General features: G+C 42.9%; 1 protein-coding gene across 9 annotated transcripts in view; it reads left to right on the forward strand.

The window, feature by feature from the left end:
• Window positions 1-24,398, forward strand: part of LOC119966517 (disco-interacting protein 2 homolog C) — a 687,551-nt gene that overhangs the window by 447,958 nt on the left and 215,195 nt on the right. For all 9 annotated transcript variants that reach the window (XM_038798337.1, XM_038798340.1, XM_038798339.1 and 6 more), the window contains 2 exons: window positions 9,369-9,460; window positions 12,935-13,045. In XM_038798337.1, coding sequence (XP_038654265.1) covers window positions 9,369-9,460; window positions 12,935-13,045 — 203 coding nt within the window. The remainder of the gene's footprint in view (window positions 1-9,368; window positions 9,461-12,934; window positions 13,046-24,398) is intronic.

The following is a 24,398-nucleotide window of genomic DNA, read 5'->3' on the forward strand; positions in this document are numbered from 1 at the left end:
GTTAATTTTTCTATGTTGGGTCATTATGTACTGAGATTGCTTTATACGTGTGATAAGGTCTATAATTCTGATGAATTATTTGCAGTTATATAAACTAAGCAATGTTTCATTTAATGAAATTGCGGTTGCATCTGACTTTGCCTGTAGATCAAATTCCATTTAAAACTGACACTGAATCTGAGATCTGTTGTGAGAGTTTCACAAAATGCTGCGAAGTCTTGAATTCTAAACTTTTTAAAAGCATATGCTATTCAATTTAAACTGATATTTAAAAATTCATATTTTCCAATGTGGATCAGTGTCTTCTCCCATCCCATTGTCTGCGTTGCACTCTCAGAATCTGTCATGAATATCAGACTGTTACTACATACATTGTGCCCAAGAGGTTCAATGGAAATAGTAATATTTACATTTCCCTGCCTGTATCTATCTCAGGTGACAATTCAAGTGATAGTTTGCATAAAAACAGCCTCAGATTCCAGGAAACTATGACATTTTGTATCAGACTTGAGAACCCAGATTACACTTTAGTGACAAAATGATGGCCGCTGCTACGCTACTGATTTTGAATAAACCTGACCCCCCCTCCAAAAATGATCTAACAATTCGTCTGGCATGAATTTCCACTTTCCATTTGTGACCTTGATGCCAGGGATCTCTAGTGTCCAACAGCAATGATGGCATCAAGTGGGTTAAGCAGCCAATCACAGGCAGTGAATCAGGAAATGAAAACCACCTGTTGCCCTTCACTTTTTAACGATTTGACAGAGAAATAAAGATTAGGACGTCCACATTGGAACCAGACATAAGCTAAAGTCTCGTAAACTTTAAATTCATTCTTCTTATTTTAAAAAAAATCTATGCATTCTTTTTACCCTAACCGAGAAAGTTGACATTCCACAAATGTAACATTCAATTTTCAGCTAGAGGCGTTGCTCAGCAGTGATCATGAGCTTGGTACAATGTTATTAAACACCCAGGCGCACTTCATTCAACAGGGCATAACTTATTCAAGGGTTTTGACAGTGAGATTAGCCTAAAAAGTGAAAGTTCACATCAATTTCTGTGGATTTGTATCAGTGGGGGCTTCAGCAGGACTCCCTGTGGAAGAACAGGGAATCGTGGGCAACAACCATGCATGTATAGATGCCAGAAGTTGCCGTTTCACCATCATTCCACCTGCAAAACCTGGGCCATCATGCTCCATGTTCTCTCTAAATACTTCTTTCAAACCCTTTCCTATTTCAAAACAAGACGTGGCTGTATTATTCTTTTGCAGGCAGCATGAAAGTTGTTTCGCAAAATGTAATGCAATAAAAGGGCTGCAATCTGTCCAGCCACTTTAAGGTGAATGCCTGTTTCCGTCCAGCAGGTGGCAGGGCCAATAGCCACGCACCATTGTTGCCCAGTGGAGCATGTTGCGACTCCGCTGCTTGTTACATTGAGCCCCACTCTCCAAGGCCAAGTGAGTCAGTGTTCCGGGGAGAGCTCCATTCATCCATTAGTCAGGTACAAGCGATATGTTTAGCTGGTTCTTGGCTTGGTGGAGTTCCTTGTTTGGGGCCACGGGGTGGTGGTTTGGGGGGGGGGGGGGGGGGGGGGGGGGGTGGTATGAATAAATTATTGTCTCAAGTGGGCAGGTAAGGAGAAAAAATACTGGGTTTCATCAATTTCCCCTCACAACAGGTGCATCATCCTTGGGCTGAGAAAGCAGCAAGCCTGATGGCACAGTTTGTGAAAACCCCTCCCAGCTGTTAACCCAGCAAATTGAAAGATGTATGTGAAAGCACACAACTGGTGGAGGTTGAAGGGGAAGAGAAAGAAACATTACTGAAGTAGAGGGAAAACAGTTATGGTTAAAGTCAGATTAAACACTTGATGTTAAGATGCAAAAGTAGATAGAGTTAATGTCTCAAATTAGTGCTATTTTACTGTGTAATAAAAACAAAGTGCTGGAAAAAGTCAGCTGGTCTGGCAAGCCGAAGAAGGGTCGTATTGGACTCGAAATGTCAACTCTTGTTTCTTTCTCCACAGATTATCCGCGACCTGCTGAGTTTTTCCAGCACTTCCTGTTTTCATTTCAGATTTCCAGCATCCGCGGCATTTTTGTTTTATGTGGCTTCTATTTCGCAATGTTACCTGAATCTCTGACACCAAAGCATGTTGCCAAATGTCATTGATGATAACATTCATTGCTGGTTTAACGAATTGTAGTGCCTTTAATCACATACAGATGATAACTCATCATTTGATTAGCATATATATTGCTGAATAAGAATCTTGATACCTTGGCCTCAATTTGTTTTTGTTGCAGTTATATTATCACAATTTATAGTTAATTGCACATTAAGGTATTACTTTCAGCTCCATTTGTAATGGTTGAGACTGATGTTTTCATGTGGATAGTGGTAAGAAGACACTTTGTTATAGAGGTTTAACATTCATTTGACCTATGAAATGTTAGTTGTATTTTGACATCAATTGGGAAGACGAGGTTTTGAATGTCATGAAATCCTTTGTTCTCCTTTTAAATACTTAACTCTAGTACGTAGAATATGGGTAATTATGACATCTTCTTTGGTGTACAATTAACATCCAATTGTTTGCAGCTATTTCTAGACTTCCTTGTGGATGAAGCAATCACTATGTCATGGTAAGGGAATAGCAACAGGAGCGTGAAGAGCTGATTTGAGGCTGCGCGATTTAAATTAGTCACGGTCCTGCTTTTGTGAAATTGATTTCCTGAGTGACCTGTCTTTCTTTCTAACTTTTCTTCAAGATTGTGTTCTACATTTTGTAAGATAAATATATTTTATTTATATAGATATATATATATATATGCTAAGACAGCCACTCAATCAAAATTATTGTGAAGGCATTTGTTAAAGCAGGGTTTCATACTGATAATGTGTGAACTTTAATAGTTTATTAGAGAGTGTATTCAAATTGCTAGCAGATAATGATTGTACCTTTTTTAAAAATGCAACCTGGTTCTTTGATGCATGACTGAGAAATGCAAATATATATATATATATATATATTGCTTAGCCCCTCATTTCAAGATTTACTGCAATTCAGTTATGTCCTATTATAAGGTCTGAATACTGGATCAGTGAGTGTTTAGATATTATAAAAATATGTTCAAAAATTATTGGGTTCTTTTGTGAGTGAGCACATGCAGCTAATTGTATGACATTAGTTTGTTAATGTCTTAGGTGACACATAGTAATTGAGTCCCGTTTTGAGAGTTTGATTACGTACAAATGTGATTCATCACCATCTCCGGTACAAATCCAACTTTGCAAAAATTAAGCTTATTTAATGACAGACATGCAAGGCAAAGCCTTCGTGCAAAGATCCTAATGGAATCTGTCCAGAATTCTTGTAGAATCACAGCATAAACCTGCCTTCTATTGATGAAAGGCATTATCAAACACATGGGGCTCAACAAATGGTTTGGGTCAGCTGGGGGAGTTGAAGTCTCACAAATATGCTTCCGTAACCAAAACCCATCTCCAAATTGCTTATTTCTGGCTCTAACTGGGGCTAGAAGGTGGGCAAGTGACTACCCTGTACAAGGAGACAAGTTGGGACTTTAAATGTGATGATGAGGTTGCGAGCCTTATTCCCCTGCTGATGGTCGAGTTTCCTGAGCGTTTGGAGACCTGGTAGCTTCATCAAGGCAAGGAATTGGTGGAGTCTGGAGGTACGCATCTTCAAACCTACTTCCTGGATCCAGGTGCCTGCTTGAGTAGCATTCACAACCGAAAGCCCCCTCTTCCAAACAACCTTCCCCTCTGTGCCCTCCAATCCTGCCAACGTGCCCTTGATTCCTCCCCATTCCTCTGACCTCTGGATTTTCTCCAGTGTGAGGCTCCACACTCCTTCGCTCGCCCCCAGGGTGGACAGCCTACGCAATCAACCCCCTCCCTTCCACATTGCTGCCTTCATTCACCTTTATCCCATGTGACTGGAGGCCCAGCCTATCAATCAGGTTGACTGTTGGGGATCTGATTAGTGATACGCTGCGTAGTTAAAACTCCACAGCGACTGGGGGAAATTCCCAATCGCGTGTCTCCCCATGACTTTGCAATTCACTCACTCCCTGCAAGTGAAGCCAGTAAAATGTCTGCCCAGTTAGGGGTGGGCAACAAATGCTGGCCTTGGCAGCTATTTGGAGTAATCACAGCTATTAATTGTTCACTTCAAGGTAGTAAAATGTGTGATTTTCAGTTGAACTGAAAGCTGGTATGAAGCATTAACGCTACAACCTGTATGCTTCATCCGATGCCAGTGCTTATATAGTTACATTATGTACCTTGTGTTGCCCTATTATGTATTTTATTTTATTCCATTTTCTTCCCATGTACTTAATGATCTGTTGAGCTGCTCACAGAGAAATACTTTTCACTGTACCTCGGTACACGTGACAATAAACAAATCCAATCCAATCCAAGCAGAAAATTTTTAATTCTTTAGATTGAGAGATTGTATTGCAATTTTTTTAATTTACTCTTTCACGGCATTGCTGGCAAGGCCCAGCAGTTATTGCCCATCCCTAATTGCTCTTGAGACAGTGATGCTGAGCTGACACCTTGCATAAGACCATAAGGTACATGAACAGAAGTAGATAATTTGTCCCATAGAGTCTGCTCCGTCATTCAATGAGATCATGACTGATTTGATGTGATAATCTTCAACTCCACTTTGCCACCCTATCCCCATAACTCTTGATTCTGTTACTGATTAAAAATCCAGCTATCTTGGCCTTGAACATACTTAACGGCCCAGCCTCTATATCAGGGTTTTTCAAATTGGGGATTGTGCACCGTAGGTGGGTAGTGGGCGGGTGTTGGGAGGGTCGAGGAGCAATTGGTCGCCGCATTCCCAATCACGGGAGAAGCACCCAACGCCGCGACTGTGAAGAATGTCGGCCACGACCGGCCTTTAAATATGAACAATGGAGGCTTCCCAGCAGAAGGGGCTGCAGAGAGCAGGTCACTCGCCCGGCACTTACACTGACGTCATGCGCTCTGTACGTCCGTGCTTTGAGAGCAAAACCACAGAGGAGAGATTCCTACATTTTGTAGCTGCCAGCAAGCAAGCAACAGGACTGTGTGAAGAACTGAAGATGGGTCATTTTGCAATAAGGAAGAGAGGGCCAGAGATGCAAACAGGCCAGGATCTCACAACTGAATCTGCTGTAGAGAGCTTCTCAGGAGAGTCCACGGCAGGATAAAATGCTGGTGTGAGCTGCATCCAGAGCTCCATTGCCTTTGATGGAGAGCCCATTAAGAAGAAACTGAAATCCGGCACAAAGCAACATAAAGATGATTTCTTGAGATAGGAGGCATGATTCTCTCAGCCCGGGGCCGGGCCGGAGAATATCCGCGACCGGCGCGAATTGCGCCATGTCACCCAGACGTCTGGGACGCGATTTTCCGCAGAGCGGAGAATTGGCACGGTGCCGGTTGGGGTTGCTTCCCCCCCCCACCCCCGGATTCTCGGCCTGTGTTGGGCCGAGCGGCCGTCGTAAAAAAACTCGTCCCGCTGGCACCATTCACATCTGCTCTCAGCCGGAGGTACCTCGGCGTTGAAGAGTCCGGCGGCGGCCTGTGGGGGGGGAAGGGGGGGGGGGGGGGGACGACGACAACACACACTCCAATGTGGCCTGGCTCGTGATCCGTGCCCACCGATCGGCTGGCTGGCCTCTCTGGCTGGGGGCCCCTGCAGCCCTGCACCATGTTGCGTCAGGGGCCGGCGCGTTGAAGGGAGCCACAGCGCATTCGCGGACCCAGCGGTGCTCAGTTCACGCCAGGAGCAGCAGCTGGAGCGGCGCTGTCCACTCCAGTGCTGTGCTGGCCCCCTGTCGTGGCCCTGCGTCAACACTTAGCCTCAGGATCACAGAATCCCACCCATGGATTTTTATTTGTGCCAAGGTAAGTCAGGATGCAAAGCCCGTGTGTGTTGTTATATGCAGGGAAGTACTGGAAAATGAGAGTTGGATACTAATTATAACTTACCTTGCTGACATCTTTTCAATTCTAAATGAACTGAACCTCAAATTGCAAGGGGTTGATGATTGCTTTCAGCACTGTGAAGAAATAGATCCTTCCAAAAGTCATTGAAAGTTTGGCAAATGAGAGTACAAACCAAAACTACTATATGGGCAGGATTCTCCCAGCCCTGGGCCGGGCTCCGGAGAATACCTGCGAACGGGCCACGCAGCCCCGACGCCGGCATGCGATCCTCCGCAGAGCAGAGAATCGGCCCCATTGGCGCCGGCATGGTTGGTGCGGCGCCAGTCACGGGCCCATGGAGCCCTGCGCCATGTTGCGTCGGGGCCGGCGCGTTGAAGGAGGCCACTCGTTGGCACCAGTGCAACTGCGCATGCACGGATCCCGCACGTGAACTGCTCCAGCACCATGCTGGCCCCTTGCAGGGGCTAGAATTAGTACTGGGAGCGACCCGTTCATGGCATCGTAAAATGCAACGGCATTAATGACGGCGTGGACACTGCCACAGGATTGGAGAATCCCGCCCCATGTTCCCCACTCTGCTCCTACACATCGAAGAAAACAGTATTAGTAAGGGAAGTGTCATAGACTGGCAAGCATTTTTCAGTTCCATCTGGCTGCATTGATCAATAATTTATGTCGCTACTTTACAGAGGAGACATTTCTGCTTTTGAAAGAGAAGTGGTTGGTAAAAGGTTCTTTTGTGTTTGAGACTCCAGAGTCAATTATTAACTTACAGCTGACTCCAAATGAAGAGTCTGAACTTTTGTACCTCACCTGTGACAGCACATTAAAAATGCCACAAGTCCATGCGACTGTCAGCGTTCTGGAATAGCATCTCCAAGGAGTATCCAGTGCTGAGTAAAGTGAGCATTTTGTTGCTATTGCCCTTCACAGTGACCTATATGTGTGAGGTTGGAATTTCCGTCCTCGCAAAGATGAAGACAGCACAACGGAACCGGGTGAACTCTGCACCTGATATGTGCATTGCCCTCTCCCCCTATGAACCTGATTGGAGTGAGATCATGAGGACCAGGCAAGTTCACCTGTCGTATTAAAGGTAAGCGTAAATGATGTCAGTCCCGAAGGTTGACCGGCGTGGATCCCGAAGGTCGGCTAGTGTGGCTCCCAAAGGTCGGCCGGTTGGCAAAAGTGGGTCCCCGGAAAAAAAAAGTTTGAAAACACTGCTCTACATGCTTCAGCAGTAAAGAATTCCACAGGGTCACCCAAGTACACCCATAGATATACTTATAGAACCCATAGAATTTACATAGGTTCATCCATAATGCTGTTTGGAAGGAATTTCCAGGCTTTTTACCCAGTGACTGTGAAGGAACTGCGATATAATTCCAAGTCAGGATGGTGAGTGATTTGGAGGGGAGCTTGCAGGCAGTGGTGTTCCCATTTATCTGCTTTCCTTGTCCTTCCACGTGGTGGAGGTCATGGGTTTGGAAGGTTCTGTCGAAGGAGCCTTGGTGAGTTGCTGCGGGATATGTTGTAGATGGTGTACACTGCTGCCTCTGTGCACCAGTGGCAGACGATTAATTATCTAAAGTTAAAGGTTTCACTTTCAAATGGGCATGTTACACTGCTGACTCCACATCGTTCTCTGGCCAGGCAAAGTGAAGCTCCACCTGTTTACAGAATCGACTATAATATTTAATGAAGATCCCAGCTGGAGTATGGCCATTGAGAGGCTACAAAAGAGTTTCACTCAAATATATCCAGGCATTAGCAATTACAGTTATGGGTATAGACTGGATAAGTTATTGGCGGCCTCTTTGAATAGACAAGACTAAGAGGAGATTTAATGGAAGTGTGTAAAATTATGAAGGGTTTAGATAGACCGAATAAAGAGAAACTTTCCAGTGATTGATGGGCTGATAACAAGAGGATAATGAGGAGTAGTTTGGAATGCATTGCCTGATGATGTGGTCAGTAGAAATTCAGGAATAGCTTTCAAAAGGAAATTGGATAATTAGTTGAAGAAGAAAAATGTTACAGTGTATGAGGAAAGATCCAGCACAGACTGAATGGAACAAATGGTTTCTATCTGTACTCCACCACTCTTGGATTCTGTGACAGTCCAGTGATATACTTTCAGATGTTTTACTAAGTTAAAAGCACTATTTGAATGAAAGTTCTTGTTGTTGGAAGCCTGAATATAAGGATAATGTTCAACATATTTTAATAGACTAATGATAAGCTAATGAAAGCCCATGGTCCAAATGCGAGCAGGGGGCATGGAAGAGGGCAGGTAGAACCAGTGATCCATCACCCCACCAGATATGTTTAACTTTGATGTCAGCTCTTTGAAGTGCTCAAACCAAGCAAGTCCAGGGCCACCGCATTCTCTCCCCACTACAGCCAAATGTTGATTCACTCCTTGCGAAAGGAAAACATTGTGGAGCAATAAGTAGGATGCATTATTTGGGGGATAAGATTAGAGGAAATTCAGAGTTGTGTTGCTTGCCAAGAAGTTTATTGGAGAGTCCGACCATTTGGAACACACTATGTAAACATGTAGTGATCATGGATTTTGTAACGGTTTTGAAAAGGGATCCTGTCTGGCTCCTGAGTGAAGAGGGCACTTGCAGTTGTAGAGGTCAATTTGTTAGGTGCAATTAAGAGGAATAATGTTTTTCTGGAGCTCTACTTGATTGTATTAAACAGAGTGAGAGAGGATTTTCAACAAGATTTGCTTTTCCTTTATTGTCTTCCATGAGCTGGCATGGTTATTGAATGAGTCACCAAATTATGTTGTCAGACTGTAAGTACATGCGAGCAGTATGTTGGACCATTCATGATTTATTTCCCTCTCATACAATATTATTTAAAATGCAATTGGATAGGTATTTGAAAATGGAAGGAATGAAAGGATATGCGGCAAGGTGATTAGGCGTTTTAGTTCTAGCTGAAGAGCTTACTCCTACACAATAGGTCAAGTGGCTTGTTTCTGTACTGTATTGTAATTTCTATTTGCTGGGATAAACCTGCCATTCAATAAAGTGAGTTGTGTATATTTAAAGCAGTGCAAATTCTTTAAGTGGACAAGGGTTTTTTTTAATGGTGGACAGGCAGTCTGCTTTTGCAGGTGTATAACTTTTAAATGTAAGAATGGGAAGTTTTGTTTCCTTTCTCTCTTATTGCACGGTCTGCTAGCGTTCATGCTTGTGTTTAGTGTTTTGAATTTTTGCTGTGGACTGCAAATATACCTTCCAGTTTTCTTCAGAGTGTAGTATTGATTTGGTCTCAAAGTGTAAATTGACTTAAGAAATATAAAAGTGCAAGGCGTATTTTTGACTTTCCCTTTGAATAATCCAAATTATTGGCATTGCTTTTTATCAACAGGAAAGCTATGGACAAGAAGTATGAAAGTGGCCTACAATATCCTACATAAACTAGGCACCAAACAAGAATCGATGGTCAGGCCTGGAGACAGGGTGAGCATGGAGCGCACACGAGAGTGGCTGTTGAATGTATCGCTTTTAGTTAGAAAATTTTCAATTGCATTGTGATTTTTATGTTTTCTGAAATAAGTTGCCAAAGTAATTTGAGCAATTAAGTATGTAATACTGCCAGTGTATTCAGCAAAGTTTGCAAGAATGCATCACCTTGAAATTAGAAAAGGGAAGTGGAAGAGTGAGATTAAGATTTAGCTATTACACACATGTGGCGCGATTCTCCGCTGCCCACGACGGGTCGGAGAATAGCGGGAGGGCCTTCCCGACATTTTTCCCGACCTCCCGCTATTCTCCCCCCCCCCCCCCCCCCACGGCCGCCCCATGACATGAATCGCTGCTCGCCCTTTTTTTACGGCGAACAGCGATTCTCCCCTAGCCGATGGGCCGAGTTCCCAGGCCTTTACGGCCGTTTTCACGAACGCAAACACACCTGCTCTCACCGTTCGTCAAAACGGCCGCAAAGTGCCGTTCCCGACAACCATGGCACCGATTGGCACGGCCGCACCACGGCCGTGCCAAGGGTGGCATGGGCCCGCAATCGGTGCCCACCGATTGCGGGCAGCGGGTCCAAAACCCGCGCACCCTTTGTTCCTCTGCCGCCCCGCAGGATCAGTCCGCGGGGCGGCTGAGGGGCATGACGGCCCGCGCATGCGCGGGTTTGATGCATGTGCGTGATGCCGTCATCTGCACATGCGCGGGTTGGAGCCATGCAATCCGCGCATGCACGGCTGACGTCATCGTGCGCGTCAGCCGCCGTGACCCTTGGCGCGCGGGCTTAGCGACGGTCGCTAAGCCTGCGATGCCGTGCTTCGCAGGGCCGCGCTGCTAGCCCCGACCGGGGGGGACAATCGGGTCCCGGGAGGGGGCGCGGAGGCTGCCGTGAAACACGGCCAGTTTCACGGCAGCCTTTACGACTCTCCGCATTTGCGGAGAATCGCGCCCATGGAGTGGTGAGCATATAGAGTGGAGTGCCCAGGCATGTAATGAGGTTTGATTGTATCAACGGGTTCAAGGGTTAAACACCTTGCCAAAAATAAATTAGAAGATTGACATGGAAAAAAAACTGTGGGATACGACTAATCTAAAGTTTTCATTTGATTATTTTTTTGAGCAATGAATTCTCACTTTGTGTGTTATTTATGTTGCTTCATTAAAGTTACTAAATGTCTGAAAGGTGCTGTTATTCAGATTGGCTTTCAACTGTTGCAAGCAAGCATTTTAGCCCAAGGACAATGTTGCAGGAGTTCCTCAGAGCAACGGTCTTGGTCTTACACATAACTACTTTTGATTGATTGGTTAATGGCCTTCCTTCTATTGTAAGGTCAGAAATGGGGTTGATGGTGATTGCATTTTGTACATAGGGGACTTTTGTGACAGGACTAGCACCTCTGAATCATTGCTAGCTGTGCACTTTGGTTTTCAATGTGGGTTGGCATGTGTCTTCAGCTCTCGCTGATGCTTCCCAAGTAGCTTGTTATGCACACATCAGTGAGCATACGCTTGTACCTTGTCTCAGCTGACAAGCTAAACTAAGTGAGGCTATCTTCAGATTCACTTGTAGATGGGACATCATCACTTCAAGTGCATGAAATCTGGACCAATGGAAGAAGCAGATGATCCTAACAAGATGTCAATGGCTCTGAAGGTGTACACTAACAAGATGTGTGACACTTCCACAGGAATCTCTTGACTAAGAAGACTTGTGACCAGTCTCCTCAGAAAAGATTAGGACCTCACCAAGTATCAACCCATACTTAGAATGAAATCTAGTCATAAAATACTGTTACTCACAGTTGAAGGGACTTTCACAACATTGCATCCAACTTAGGGCAAGCAGAAGGAACCTGAAGATGAAGTAGATGATTGCACAACATTCAGCTCTATCCCCAATCCTCAGATAATGAGGCAATCCATGCAAATGTACGGCAAGGCCGAGACAACATCCAAGCTTGGGATGATAATTACAAGTAACATTTACACTGCACAAATGCCAGACAATGGCTACCTCCAATCAGCGAGAGTCCAATCACCTCCCCATGACATTCAATGGCAATATCAGTATCAAGTCCTTCATCATCAACATATTTGGGGTTGCTGTTGGCCAGAAACTCAACTAGGCCAAACACCACGGATACGAGAGCAGTTCAGACGCTGGATGTCCTGTCATGATTGACTCATGTCCCAACTTTCTCCCACTGGCCCAAGTCCCATTTTGCCATGATGGCTGCAGCTACAATGAAGCTGAAGAAATTTGATACTATCCAGGACAAAACTGTTCACTCAGTCAGTAGCCCATTGATCACCTTAAACATCCATTGCCATCTGTCACTGGTAGACTATGGCTGCAGTGTGCACTTTCTGTAGAATGCATCAAAGCATACACCCAACCTTCCTTGACATCTCTTCTGAAACTCGTGACCTCCAATATCTAGAAGGATGAATATCAGGTATATGAGTAAACCATTACCTCCAAAGTTCACTTCCAAGTTTCACATTGTCTTGACTTGAACCGATATTGCTGCTTCATTATTGCTGATTCAAAACCATGGAACTCCCACCGAACAGCACTTTGAGAGTATTTTCACAATGTGCACTGTAGCGGTTCAAAAGACACTTTTTCAAGGGCAACCAGAATCATGCAATACATGACGTGAAACTGAGGTCCCACCTGTCCAGTTGTATGATCAGGGTATGCCAGCACTAGATGGACTACAGCAGTTCAAGAAGGTGGCTCACCACCGCCACCTCGAGGGCAATTAGGGATGGGCAGCAATGCAGGCCTAGCCAGCAACGCTCGCATCCCATGAAAGAAATTTTTTTTAAAAATCTGTCCACACTATATTAAAAAAAAGGTTTTCTGGTGTCTTGCCAATATTTACCCCTTGAAACAGTACCGTAGAAACAGGTAAGCTAGTCATTTAATACTTTCCAGTATTACAATAGACTTTGGAACTGCAGAAGGGCAGCACGGTGGTACAGTGGTTAGCACTACTGCTTCACAGCCCCAGTGACCTGGGTGCAATTCCAATCCCTCGAGTGGCAGTCTGTTTGGAGTTTGCACTTTCGGGTTAGATTGATTGTCCATTCTAAATTGCCCCTTAGTGTCTAAAGTTTAGGTGGGGTCACTGGGTTACAGGGATAGGGTGGAGGCGTGGACTTAAGTAGGGTGCTCTTTCAAGGGCCGGTGTAGACTTGATGGGCCGAATGGCATTCTGCACTGTAAATTCTATGATATGTTTCTGTAACTGTTTAATTTCATCTGTGAAGTGAGGTGTTTTGAAGTATGAATATGTGAAAGTTACTATAATAAATGTACGATTTTTGCATTCTTTCTCAATTCACATTTGCTTAAGCTCATTCTGAATTACCTGGCGTAGACTGATCATCCACTTTTCTTAAATGTTAGTTTCCTGTTTTGTGGTATTTTAAGCTGTCTTTAATATTTACCTTTAGGTGGCGCTTGTCTTTCCAAATAATGACCCTGCTGCTTTTATGGTTGCGTTCTATGGTTGTCTCTTGGCAGAGGTAGTTCCTGTTCCTATTGAAGTGCCCCTTACAAGAAAGGTAAGACCTTCATTTTGTTCAGCTACTGTACAGTAAACCTGCTGTATTCTTCAGTCGCAACCGTCGGAGTACAGATAAAAATCACCTTAAAAAAAATGTGCGGAAATTAATTATCCAAGTAACTACTCACCAGTAGGAAAAAGTCACCGCCAGTGAATGATCTAATCTGACTCAGATCATCTTTAACATTATTATCTTCCTTATTCCAGTTATTAACTTCCCAAAGGGACTAGTTTCAGAGTGATAAAACAGGAAGTACAGCTTTGTCAGCACTTGTCAGGGGATAAGACTACTTTACCATTTTGAGTGTAGATTATTTGTCAGGCTGGGAATGGAAAATGAAACCTTCTATTTAACACAACTGAACAAAATAAAAGTAGGGGATGGCAGAGGGGCGCACGGTGGCATGGAGAGAAGGATTAAATATTTAGCAACGTATACGCAATGAGCTCCTGTTGAAAATCGAAAAGTGGTAAAAAGTGATCAAAGATGTATGAAAATCAGTAAGCTATAAAAAATGTTAAAATCAGGAAATTGGTTGATCAGGAAAGGCAGTAAATGCAGGAAAACAGCAATGAGAAAAAGTGGGGCTGAAAATTAACAGCTTGCTACTAGATGACAAAACAAGAAAAGGTAGGCCAACAGCCTGAGTTCACACCCCTTGCACCCAATCAAAGTAATGTTGGTATGTCTTATGCTGCTTTTCTTAGTCTCCCACTATTCCCCTCTTTGCATTATTCCTCCACTGCATCTATTGTGAATTGTTGCAGCTTTCTTTCCTGGATCTCTGACAAGTTTATCATCAATTCCAAAATTTAATTCTCTTTATCCTGTGGATGTTCTCCACCCCCCCCCCCCCCCCCCCTCTAAAATCTGGGGCTAAAATTCAAGTACATGATGAATAAAGCACTGTTATAGGCCCTTGCTTGTACCCTTGCAAGTACAAAAACCTGAAGCCAAAAAGCTATTGAAGTCTGAAGCAGAAAATGCCTGAAACACTCAGTGGACCAGTTAGCATCTGTGGAGAGAGCAGACAGATTAATATCTCAATTATAGATTCTTCATCCGACCCTTTGTTTGACCAAGAGCCATCACCTGAAAGATTACCTTGTCAGTTCTCTGCACAGCTCTGGAGTGGAAAAATTTGAATTTGGCAGAGAATGATGTGAATGTTCCGTGTATGTTGACGATTGTTAGCTGGAAGTATGACTGCATACCACTGCATCAAATTAACATCTTTGCTGTCAGATGTGCAGCTTAGATTTGCAAGAGAAATATTCACTAATTTCATATTACCGCATTAAATTATCCTTAAACTTTGCGTTTCTTACAATTCTATTAGTTTTCTGGGATTATCTGACAATTTAAAACACACAAAACATTCTCCCTGTTTCGGATGTTTTGCTATATTTTTATAAACTCCGAAATAGTGCCACATATTTATAGTTGCTTCTGTTTAATAAAAGCCTGCCTGAAATGTCTTTGTGTTACAACGACCAGAGTATGTGTGAACAATAAATTGGGAAAATGCTGTTTACACTTAGTGTAGAATCATTAAGCATCACTTGAGTGGAAGTGCGATAACATGCTCCAAGTTATTACAAGCATATTGTTTGCAGTAGTTTGCAGTAGTAGTTCAAGGCTAGAGATGATTAAACTATATGTAATGAACTAGCTGTCCAATTCATAGAAATTATCTTCCACAGAAATGAATAAATTACATTTGTGACTTCAAGAAAATTGTACTCTTCCAGCATGGGCTTTGCAGTTAAATGGAACTAATTGCAGTCTACTGAATTTCTACATATTATAAAATTTAATATGCTGACCTATGTGCCTCAACTAATGTACCTTGAACTGAAGTTCTTCTGATCTCCTAATTTGTTTTTTATTGATAGATGCAACAGCGAAGCTATTGGTCCATATTTGGTCCAAAGCATAATTTGTTTCCAGCTATAAAATCAGGTCCTATGTTTGGGAGAAAACAGCCTGGTGTTCTTTCTTATTTTGTGAGCCCAGTGAATGTTTGAAAGGCTGTTCTACAATAGGGTGCATCCCACCTGAGGCTGATTCCGTCAGCCTAAACCTGTGCACATTCTAGCAGGATTTCACTAAATGTATATTTCTTCAGAGCCATATTTTCAGCTCTTGTGGGGTCCGGGGTGAACTTTATAACTTCTTGCATAATTTGAGGCTTCCGTGAACTTTCCTTTTCTGCGTGGCATGATCCTGGTTCCATGATTAACAGGATTGAGAAGGTGTTTAAGGGTAGCCAAGGAGTTTTGCGTATAAGTTAACGTGGATGATAGTGATAGACAGACATTGAGGGGAATATCAAAGATGTTAATTTAGTGGGAGATCCAGGACGCTGTCTAGGAACCCAGAATTTTTCTAGGCTGCTCCATGCTGGAAGAATGTTACATCTTTTTGTTTTGGAAAAGGTAAATGTAGTTTGAAACTAAATAGTGGCACAGGCAAAAATTTCTGGGTTGTAGCATTAAAAAAAGTTTGATTATGGAATATTGCAATTTTAAACGGGAGGGTTAATTTTGTGCCTACCACCTTTTGGATCACAACTTCTATATTTTGGAACAGCTTATACATTCCATGAGCAATGTTTTACATTCCGGGAAAACACTTTTGTTTTCGATTTCAAACAGTTTAGTTGAGGTAGGTGACAGTAGTTCAGATTGTAAACCTTGCTATGAGGTTGCAGTATAATGTCTGATGCAGCGTCAGGCTCTTTCTTTGTCGCATTATTACTGCATTTGGTTTCTGTTTGTGTGAAAAATTAAAGCTCTCAAAACTAAAACGACTGATCTACAAAAGATTGGACCATAATTACACGCCATCTGTTTCCCACATATTGCTTGCGTCCCACTGGGACAGAAGTGTTATAAATACGTTATTAACTAATCTGATGTAAAATTATGTCTGGAAATTATTCCAATTTGAATGCAGCAAAGTGGTTTTAACTGCCACATAGTAACCAGAACTCCCAAGAACAGAATTTATTTTTTAATTGTACAGCCATGTACTTACCAACTATTTCCAAGCTCTCTCACCTTTGCACTATATCATAGCTTCTGCCGTTCTTGAATATGGTGAAACTTGCTGTTAATACTTCCCCTGCCCAGCCTCTCTCAGCCTTCTGCCATTTTTCTGTCCTCAGGCTATCTTGCTGCGACCCTGCTAACATATGTGTTCTCAGTGGAGGCACACTCAATGTCTTCACAGTCCATGCAGACATCACTCAGCATTGCTGTGTGACAGGCACAGACAAGCGAGAAAGAACCTCAGCGTATATTTTAAACATTGCTTACAAAGTTATCCTTGTAATATGTGGACATACCATAAACAGTAATTGCATCTATATTCAAGCACAATTGTAAAGGAAACAGGTGTTTCTGTGGCCTCTAAAGAGACTCCAGGATGGTATGTGATGCCGGGGTCAGGGATGTCACTGAACAGATGCAGGGCATACCAAAGGGGGAGGACAAACAGACGGATATCATGGTACACATTAGTGCCAACGATATAGACAGAGAAAGGAATGAGGCCCTGCAAGCAGAATTTAGGGACCTAGGAAGTAGATTAAAAAACAGTGCCCAGAAGGTAGCAATCTCTGGATTACTTCTGGTGTCACATACGAGTGAGTATAGAAATAGGCGGTTAGTCCAGATGAATGCGTGGCTGGATAAATCTTTCTTTTTTTATTTTTGTTTTTATTTTTATAAATTTAGATTACCCAATTATTTTTTCCAATTAAGGGGCAATTTAGCGTGGCCAATCCACCTACTCTGCACATTTTTGGGTTGTGGGGGGACGTGGCTGGATAAATGGTGCAGGAGGGAGGGCTTTACATTTCTGAGACATTGGGACTGTTTTGGGGGAAGGCGGCCAAGCTGCACCTGAGCTGAAATGAGACAAGTGTCCTTGCAGGGAGGTTTGCAAGTGCTGTTGGGGAGGGTTTAAATTAACTTGGCAGGGGGCTGGGTTCCTGAAAGAAAGTTCAGCAGGGATAGATGCACAGCCAAAATGAGAAGAGACATCAAGTAAGTCAGACAGGCATAGAATGGTCTAGACCAATTAAGTCACAAGGAAGTTTGGCAAGATTGGATAGTATCTATTTTAATGCAAAGAGTCTGAAAAACAAGGCAGATGAATTAAGGGCACAAATTAAAACATGGGGGTATGATTTCATTGCTGTCACTGAGACATAGTTGAGAGAGGGGCAAGACTGGCAGCTCAATATTCCAGAATACAGGACCTTCAGGCGAGATAGGAAAGGAGGTAAAAGAAGAGGGGCTACCACACAATTAATCAGGGATTCAATTGCAGCAGTTAAGGGGATGACATTTTAGAATGCTCTTCAACTGAAGCCGTATGGATAGAACTTAAAAACCAAAAGGGAGCAATCACATTGGTGGGAGTGTTCTGCAGGCCCTCCAAACAGTCCGAGAGAAATAGAAGAGCAGATCTGCAGGCAAATTTCTAAGGTGTGTAAAAATAATAGGGTAGTGATAGTGGGGGTCTTCAACGTCCCCAACATTAACTGGAGTTGCAATAGTGTAAAAGATTTAGAGGGAGAGGAATTCTTAAAATTCATCCAGGAGAACCTCTTAAACCAGTACGTAGAAGATCCTACAAGGGGCGGTCCTGGACTTAATTTTAGGTAACGAAACCGGGCAAGTGGGTGAAGTATCAGTGGGCAAGCATTTTGCAGATCGTGATTGTTATGGAAAAGGACAAAGATAGGTCTGAGATCAAAGTTCTAAACTGGGAGAAGTCCGGTTTGAAAGATCAGATATGATTTGGACTGCGACCAGACATTTTTGGGTAAATCTGTGATGGAACAGTGGGACACATTCAAGAAGGAAACAGGCAGAGTACAGGGCCAACATGTTCCAATCAAGAAAAAGAGTGGGAGCAGCAAATCCAGTGAACCTTGGATATCAAGGGATATGCAGCATTCGATCAGGAGAAAAAGGGAGCCTTCTGGCAGATATCAAGGGCTCGAAACAGCAGAAACCCTACAGGCAAATACGATGTGAAAAAAGGAACTTTAAAAGGAACTCAGGAGAGCAAAAAGGGCACGTGAAAAGATACTGGCAGGTAAAATAAAGGAAAATCCTAAGTTGTTTTACAAGTACATTAAGGGTAAAAGGATAACTAGGAAAAGAGTAGGGCCCATTAAGGACTCCAGTAGTCATTTTTGTGTGGAGCCAAAGGATGTAGGTAGGGCTCTAAATGAATACCTTGTGTCGGTGTTCACTCAGGAGAGAGACAATGTGGGTTTAAGGACGGTGATAAAATTATAAAGATTAACATAGACAGAGAGGAGGTTCTGAGTGATCTGGCAGACTTAAAAGTAGACAACCTCCAGGGCCAGATGAAATATATCCCAGGCTGTTGAGTGAGGCAAGGGAGGAAATAGCAGGGGCGCTGGCAATAATTTCAATTCCTCTCTGGCCACAGGAGAGGTCCCAGAGGACTGGAGCATAGGCAATGTAGTACCATTACTCAAGACGGGAGGAAGGGATAAACCGGGAAACTAAAGGCCAGTCAGTCTAGTGGTGGGGAAAGTAGTGGAAGAAATTCTGAGAAACAGAATTCATCTGCATTTGGAGAGGCAGGGATTAATCGAGAACAGTCAGCATGGTTTTGCTAAAGGGAGGTCATGTCTGACAACTTGATTGAATTTTTCAAAGAGGTGACCAGGTGTGTAGATGGTGGAAATGCATTTGACGTAGTCTACTTGGACTTCAGCAAGGCTTTTGATAAAGTCACACGTGGGATACTGATAGTGAAGGTAACAGCCCATGTTTCCAATGAAATTTGGAAAATTGGATCCAGAATTGACTGAGTGGCAGGAAGCAGAGGGTAATGATCAAGGGCTGTACTTTCAACTGCAAGCCTATTTCAAATGGGGTCCCCCACAGACCAGTTTTCGGGCCCTTGCTGTTTGTGGATTATATAAATGATTTGAACAAGAATGTAGGAGGGTTGTTCAGTCAGTTCATGGATGATGCGAAAATTGGTGGGGTGGTAAATAGTGAGGAAGATAGCCTTAGATTACAGGAGGATGTAGACGGCCTGGCCAGATGGGCTGATCAGTGTGAAATGGAATTCAATTCGATAAGTGTGAGGTGATGCACTTGGGCAAGCCAAACAAGGCAAGGGAATACATGATAAATGGCAGGACCCTGGGAAGCACCGAGGATCAGAGGTAACTTGCTAGAGCAGTTAGGGAGGGTTTAAACTAATAATGGCAGGGGGAATCAAGAACAAGAGAAAAAGGCAAAGGAGAATAAGAAAAGTGATGGGCAGAGAAATCAAGGGCCTGTATTAGGTAATAACACTGTTTAAAAAATAGTAGCAACGGGACAAGGAACGTTAAAAGGACTAGTCTTAAGGTTTTGTAGCTGAACGTGTGGAGCATTTAAAATAAAATGGATGAATTAGTTGTGCAGATAAAGGGAAAGGAATATGATGTTGTTGGGATTACGGCAATATGGTTCCAAGTTGACCAAGGATGGGAACTAAACATTGAGGGCTATTCAGTTTTGAGGAAGGACAGGCAGAAAGGGAAAGGTGGTGGAGTTGCATTGTTGATTTAATAAGATATTGGTACAATATTGAGGAAAGATATTTGTACAGTTGATGTGTATCTATCTGGGTCGTGTTAGGAAACATCAAGTGGCAAAAAACATTTGTAGGGCTGGTATACAGACCATCAAACTGCAGTGGTAATGTTGGGAATAGCATTAGACAGGAAAGCAGAGAAGCATGTGATAAAGGAACATCTATGATTATGGGTGACTTCAATCTGTATATAGATTGGGTGACTCAAATTAGTAACAGTACAATAGAGGAGGAACCTTGGAGTGTATATGGGATAGTTTTCTGGACCAGTATGTTATGTTGAGGAACCAATAAGGGAAGAGACCATCTTGGACTGGGGGTTTTGCAAGGAGAAATGATTAGTTGGCAATCTAGTTGTGGGAGAACCCTTGGGGATGAGTGACCATAATATTAAGATGAGTAGTGAGGTAGTCCAAGGTCCTGAACCTCCGTAAAGGTAACTATGATGGTATGAGGCATGCGCTGGCTATGATGGACTGGGAAACATTACTGAAAGGAAGGACAGTGGACAGGTAATGGCAGGCATTCAAGGAACGAATAGGTGAACTTCAAATGTTGTTTATTCCTATTTAGCGCAAGAATAGAAAGGGAACTGTGGCCAAACCATGGTTTACAAGGGAAATTAGAGATATTATTAGATTCAAAGAAGAGGCATACAAATTAGTAAAGGAAAAAAACAATAGATCTGAAGATTAGGAAAGTTTAAAATTCAACAAAGGCTGACCAAAGGATTGATTAAGAAGGGGAAAATAGAATTTGAAAGTAAACTATCGGGGAACATAAAAACTGGCTGTATAATTTTCTATAGGTATGTAAAGAGAATAAGATTAATACAAACTAATGTAGGCCCCTTACAGTCTGAAAAGGGGGAATTCATCATAATAGGGAAAAATGAAATGGCTGAGGAACCAGATTGATTGATTGATTGATTAAACTAAGTTCGTACTTTTCTTCTGTCTTCACAAATGAAGACATTAATAATGTACAGGAAGTTCTGCGACACACAAGTTTAGTGAGGAACTGAAGGGAATTAGTATTAGTAAAGAAATGGTTTGGGGGAAATTAATGGGATTGTTGAAGATCTTGTTGATTGGACAAATCTCTCAGGGCCTGAAAATCATCTTCTCAGAGTACCTAAGGAAGTGACCCTAGAAATAGTAGATCCATTGGTGGTCATTTCCCCAAATTCTTTGGACCCTGGAATGGTTCCAACAGAGATTAGAAGGTAGCGAATATAACCCCGCTATTCAAAAAGGGAAGTAGAGAAAAAAAGGGAAGTGTGGACCAGTGAGCCTAACGCTGGTAGTGGGGAAGTTGCTGGAGTCCATTATCAAAGATTTCATAGCACAGCATTTGGAAAGGATGTAATCAGACAAGGTCGGCATGGATTTATGAAAGGAAAATCATGCTTGGCAAATCTACTGAAATTCTTTGAAGATGTAACTAGGAGAGTTGACCAGGGGGAACCAGTGGATGTGGTTTATTTAGACTTTCAGAAGGCTTCCGACAAGGTCTCACATAGCAAGTAGTGTTTTGAGATGGATAGAAAGCTGGTTAGCAGACAGGAAGCAAAACGTTGGAATAAATGGGTCTTTTTCTGATTGGCAGGCAGTGACTAGTGGGGTACCGCAGGATCTGTGCCAGGAGCCCAACTGTTCACATTATATATGAATTATTTAGATGAGGGAACTAAATGTATTATCTCCAAATTTGCAGATGATACAAAGTTGGGTGGGAGGGTGATCTGTGAGGATGATGCAGCGTGATTTGGACAGGCAGATGCAGTATAATGTGGATAAATGTGAGGTTATCCGCTTTGGTAGCAAAAATAGGCAGGCAGATTATTATTTGAATGAGTGTAAATTGAGAGAGGTGGATACTCAACAAGATCTTGATGTCCTCGTGCATCAGGTGCTGAAAAATAGCACGCAGTCAGAAGGCAGTAATGAAGGTAAATGGTATGTTGACCTTCATAACAGGAGGATTTAAGTATAGGAATAGAGATGTTTTACTGCAATTGTATAGGGTATTGGTGAGGCCACCCCTGGAGTATTGTGTGCAATTTTGGTATTCTTATCTGAATAAGGATGTTCTTGCTCTGGAGGGAGTGCAGCGATTCCTGGGATGGTGGGACTGTCATATGAGGAGAGACTAAGTCTGTTAGGATTATATTCATTGGAGTTTAGAAGAATGAGAGGGGATCTCAGAAATTTACTAAATTCCAGCAGGATTACACAGGGTAGATTCAGAAAAAATGTTTCCAATGGTGGGGGCGTCCAGTACTGGGGGTCATAGTTTGAGGACAAGAGGTAAACCTTTTAGGACTGAGGTGAGGAGCAATTTCTTTACCCGGAGAGTGACAAATCTGTGGAATTCGCTACCACAGAAAGCAGTTGAGGCCACAAAGTGTGTAATTTCAAGAAAGAATTAGATATAGCTCTTGGGGCTAAAGGAATCAAGGGATATGGGGGGAAGGCGGGATCAGGATATTGAACTTGATGATCAATCATGATCATAATCAATGGCAGAGCAGGGTCGAAGGGCCAAATGGCCTCCTGCTTCTATTTTCTATGTTTCTATGCATGTACACCGGTCCCTTAAGGTAGCAGAGCCGGTGGATACAATGGTTAAGAAGGCATATGCTATATTTGACTTTATTCGCCGAAGCATAGAGTTTACAGGCAAGGAGGTTATGCTGGGCCTATATAAAATGTTGGTTAGACAGCAGCTCAAGTGTTGTGTGCAGTGCTGGAATTCACATTATAGGAGCGATGGGATAACACTTGAAGGGGTGCAGAGGAGATTTACCGGGATGTTGCCTGGGCTGGAGAGTTTTAGCTATGAAGAGAGAGTGAATAGACTGAGGTCATTTTTCTTGGAGCAGAGGAGACTGAGGGGGGACGTGACTGAGATGTATTAAATTATGAGGGGCATGGAGTCGACAGGGAGAAACATTTCCCCTTGCTGGAGGGATCAATGAACAGGTGCCATAGATTTACAGTCAGGGACATGTGCTTTAGAGGGGATGCGAGGAAAAACTTTTTAAAAATAAATTTAGAATAACCAATTCATTTTTTTCAATTAAGGGGCAATTTAGTGTGGCCAATCCACCTAGCCTACACATCTTTTGCTTGTGGGGGTGAAACCCACGCAAACACGGGGAGAATGTGCAAACTCCACACGGACAGTGACCCAGAGCCAGGATCGAACCTGGGACCTCGGCGCCGTGAGGCTGCAGGGCTAACCCACTGTGCCACCGTGCTGCCCAGGAAAACCTTTTTCACCCAAAGAGTGGTGGCTGTCTGGAACACACTGCCTGAAAGGGTGGCGGAGGCAGAGACTCTCATAACATTTAAGTGATGCCAAGACATACAAGGCTATGGGCCAAGTGCTGGAAAATGGGATGAGAATCGTGAGGCGGTTGTTTTTGACCAGCGCGGAAGTGAGGGGCTGAAGGGCCTTTTGTGTGCTTCTATGGTGATGAAACCAAATCCTGCACAGTTTGGGATTAAATGTTGTCATTTTAGAGTAACCAGTTACGTCAGCATTAAAATAGAAAAAGCAATTCGAAAAATGTGGAAATAAGCTTATTGGTGGTAAATTAGAAAACTCCATTAAATTATATGAGGGTAGACCCAGCAATGACTGGTATTCATAGAAGAATTAATGCATAATTTGCAACAAATATGGCAAAGAAGGCCCAGGAGACAGGTGAATTATAATGAGGGCTAAGGAAATAGTACAAATATTAATCAAATACTTGTGCATCTGCCTTCATGGCAGAAGGCGCAAAATCATTCCAGAAGTAATAGGAAACCCAGGTTCTAGCAAGGATCAGGAACTCAAAGAAATAAGACCTGAGGAACTTATGGGGCTGAATGCTGATTGAACGCCTGGAGCTGTCCAACCTGCATCCTCGGGTTTGAAAAGACCCTTCGATACACGAACAGTTACGAAGGACTGGAAAGTGACAAACTTAACCTCACTATTTAGGAAAAGAGGAAGACAGAAATTGACAAACTTATAGGCCAGTTAGTCTAATATCGGTTGTCAACAAAATGCCAGAACCTATTTCTGGGGACATTGTAACAGGGCACTGATTAACCAGAGTCAAACTTGATTTAATAAAAGAAAATCATGATTGACACATCTTCTTCTGTAGTTTTTAGATGGACAATGGGGTCAAAGTGGATGTGGTGCATTTATATTTCAAAACACATTCAAAAACATTGCCACTCAAGATTATTACATAAAATTAAGACTCGTAGAATTGGGTTCCAGAATTAGCCTGGTTTGAGGATTGGTTGAGGTACAGGTAACATAGAGAATGAAAAAAATGGCACATTTTTGGGTCGGATTGATTGGAGAATTCAAGCCTCTGATCTGTCCTCATCACTGAAGTTTCTCATCCCTTGAACTACTCTTGCTGGGACTGCTTTCCCTGGAGATAAGAAGGCTCAAGAGGAGATTTGATAGAAATGTTCAATATCTTGAGGGGTTGGATAGGAAGAAACTGTTCCTCCTCATAAAAGGATCAAGACAAGAGGACACAGATTTAATATGATTTGCAAAAGAATTAAATGTGATGTGAGAAAAAACTTGTGCATGCAACAAGTGGTTCAGGTCTGGAATGCACTGCCTGGATGTGTGACGGAGGCAGGTTCAGTCGAGGCTTTCAAGAGGGTGTTGGATGATTATTTGAATAGGA

Source organism: Scyliorhinus canicula, chromosome 5 (assembly GCF_902713615.1).
Source record: "Scyliorhinus canicula chromosome 5, sScyCan1.1, whole genome shotgun sequence".
NCBI classification, from domain to species: domain Eukaryota; kingdom Metazoa; phylum Chordata; class Chondrichthyes; order Carcharhiniformes; family Scyliorhinidae; genus Scyliorhinus; species Scyliorhinus canicula.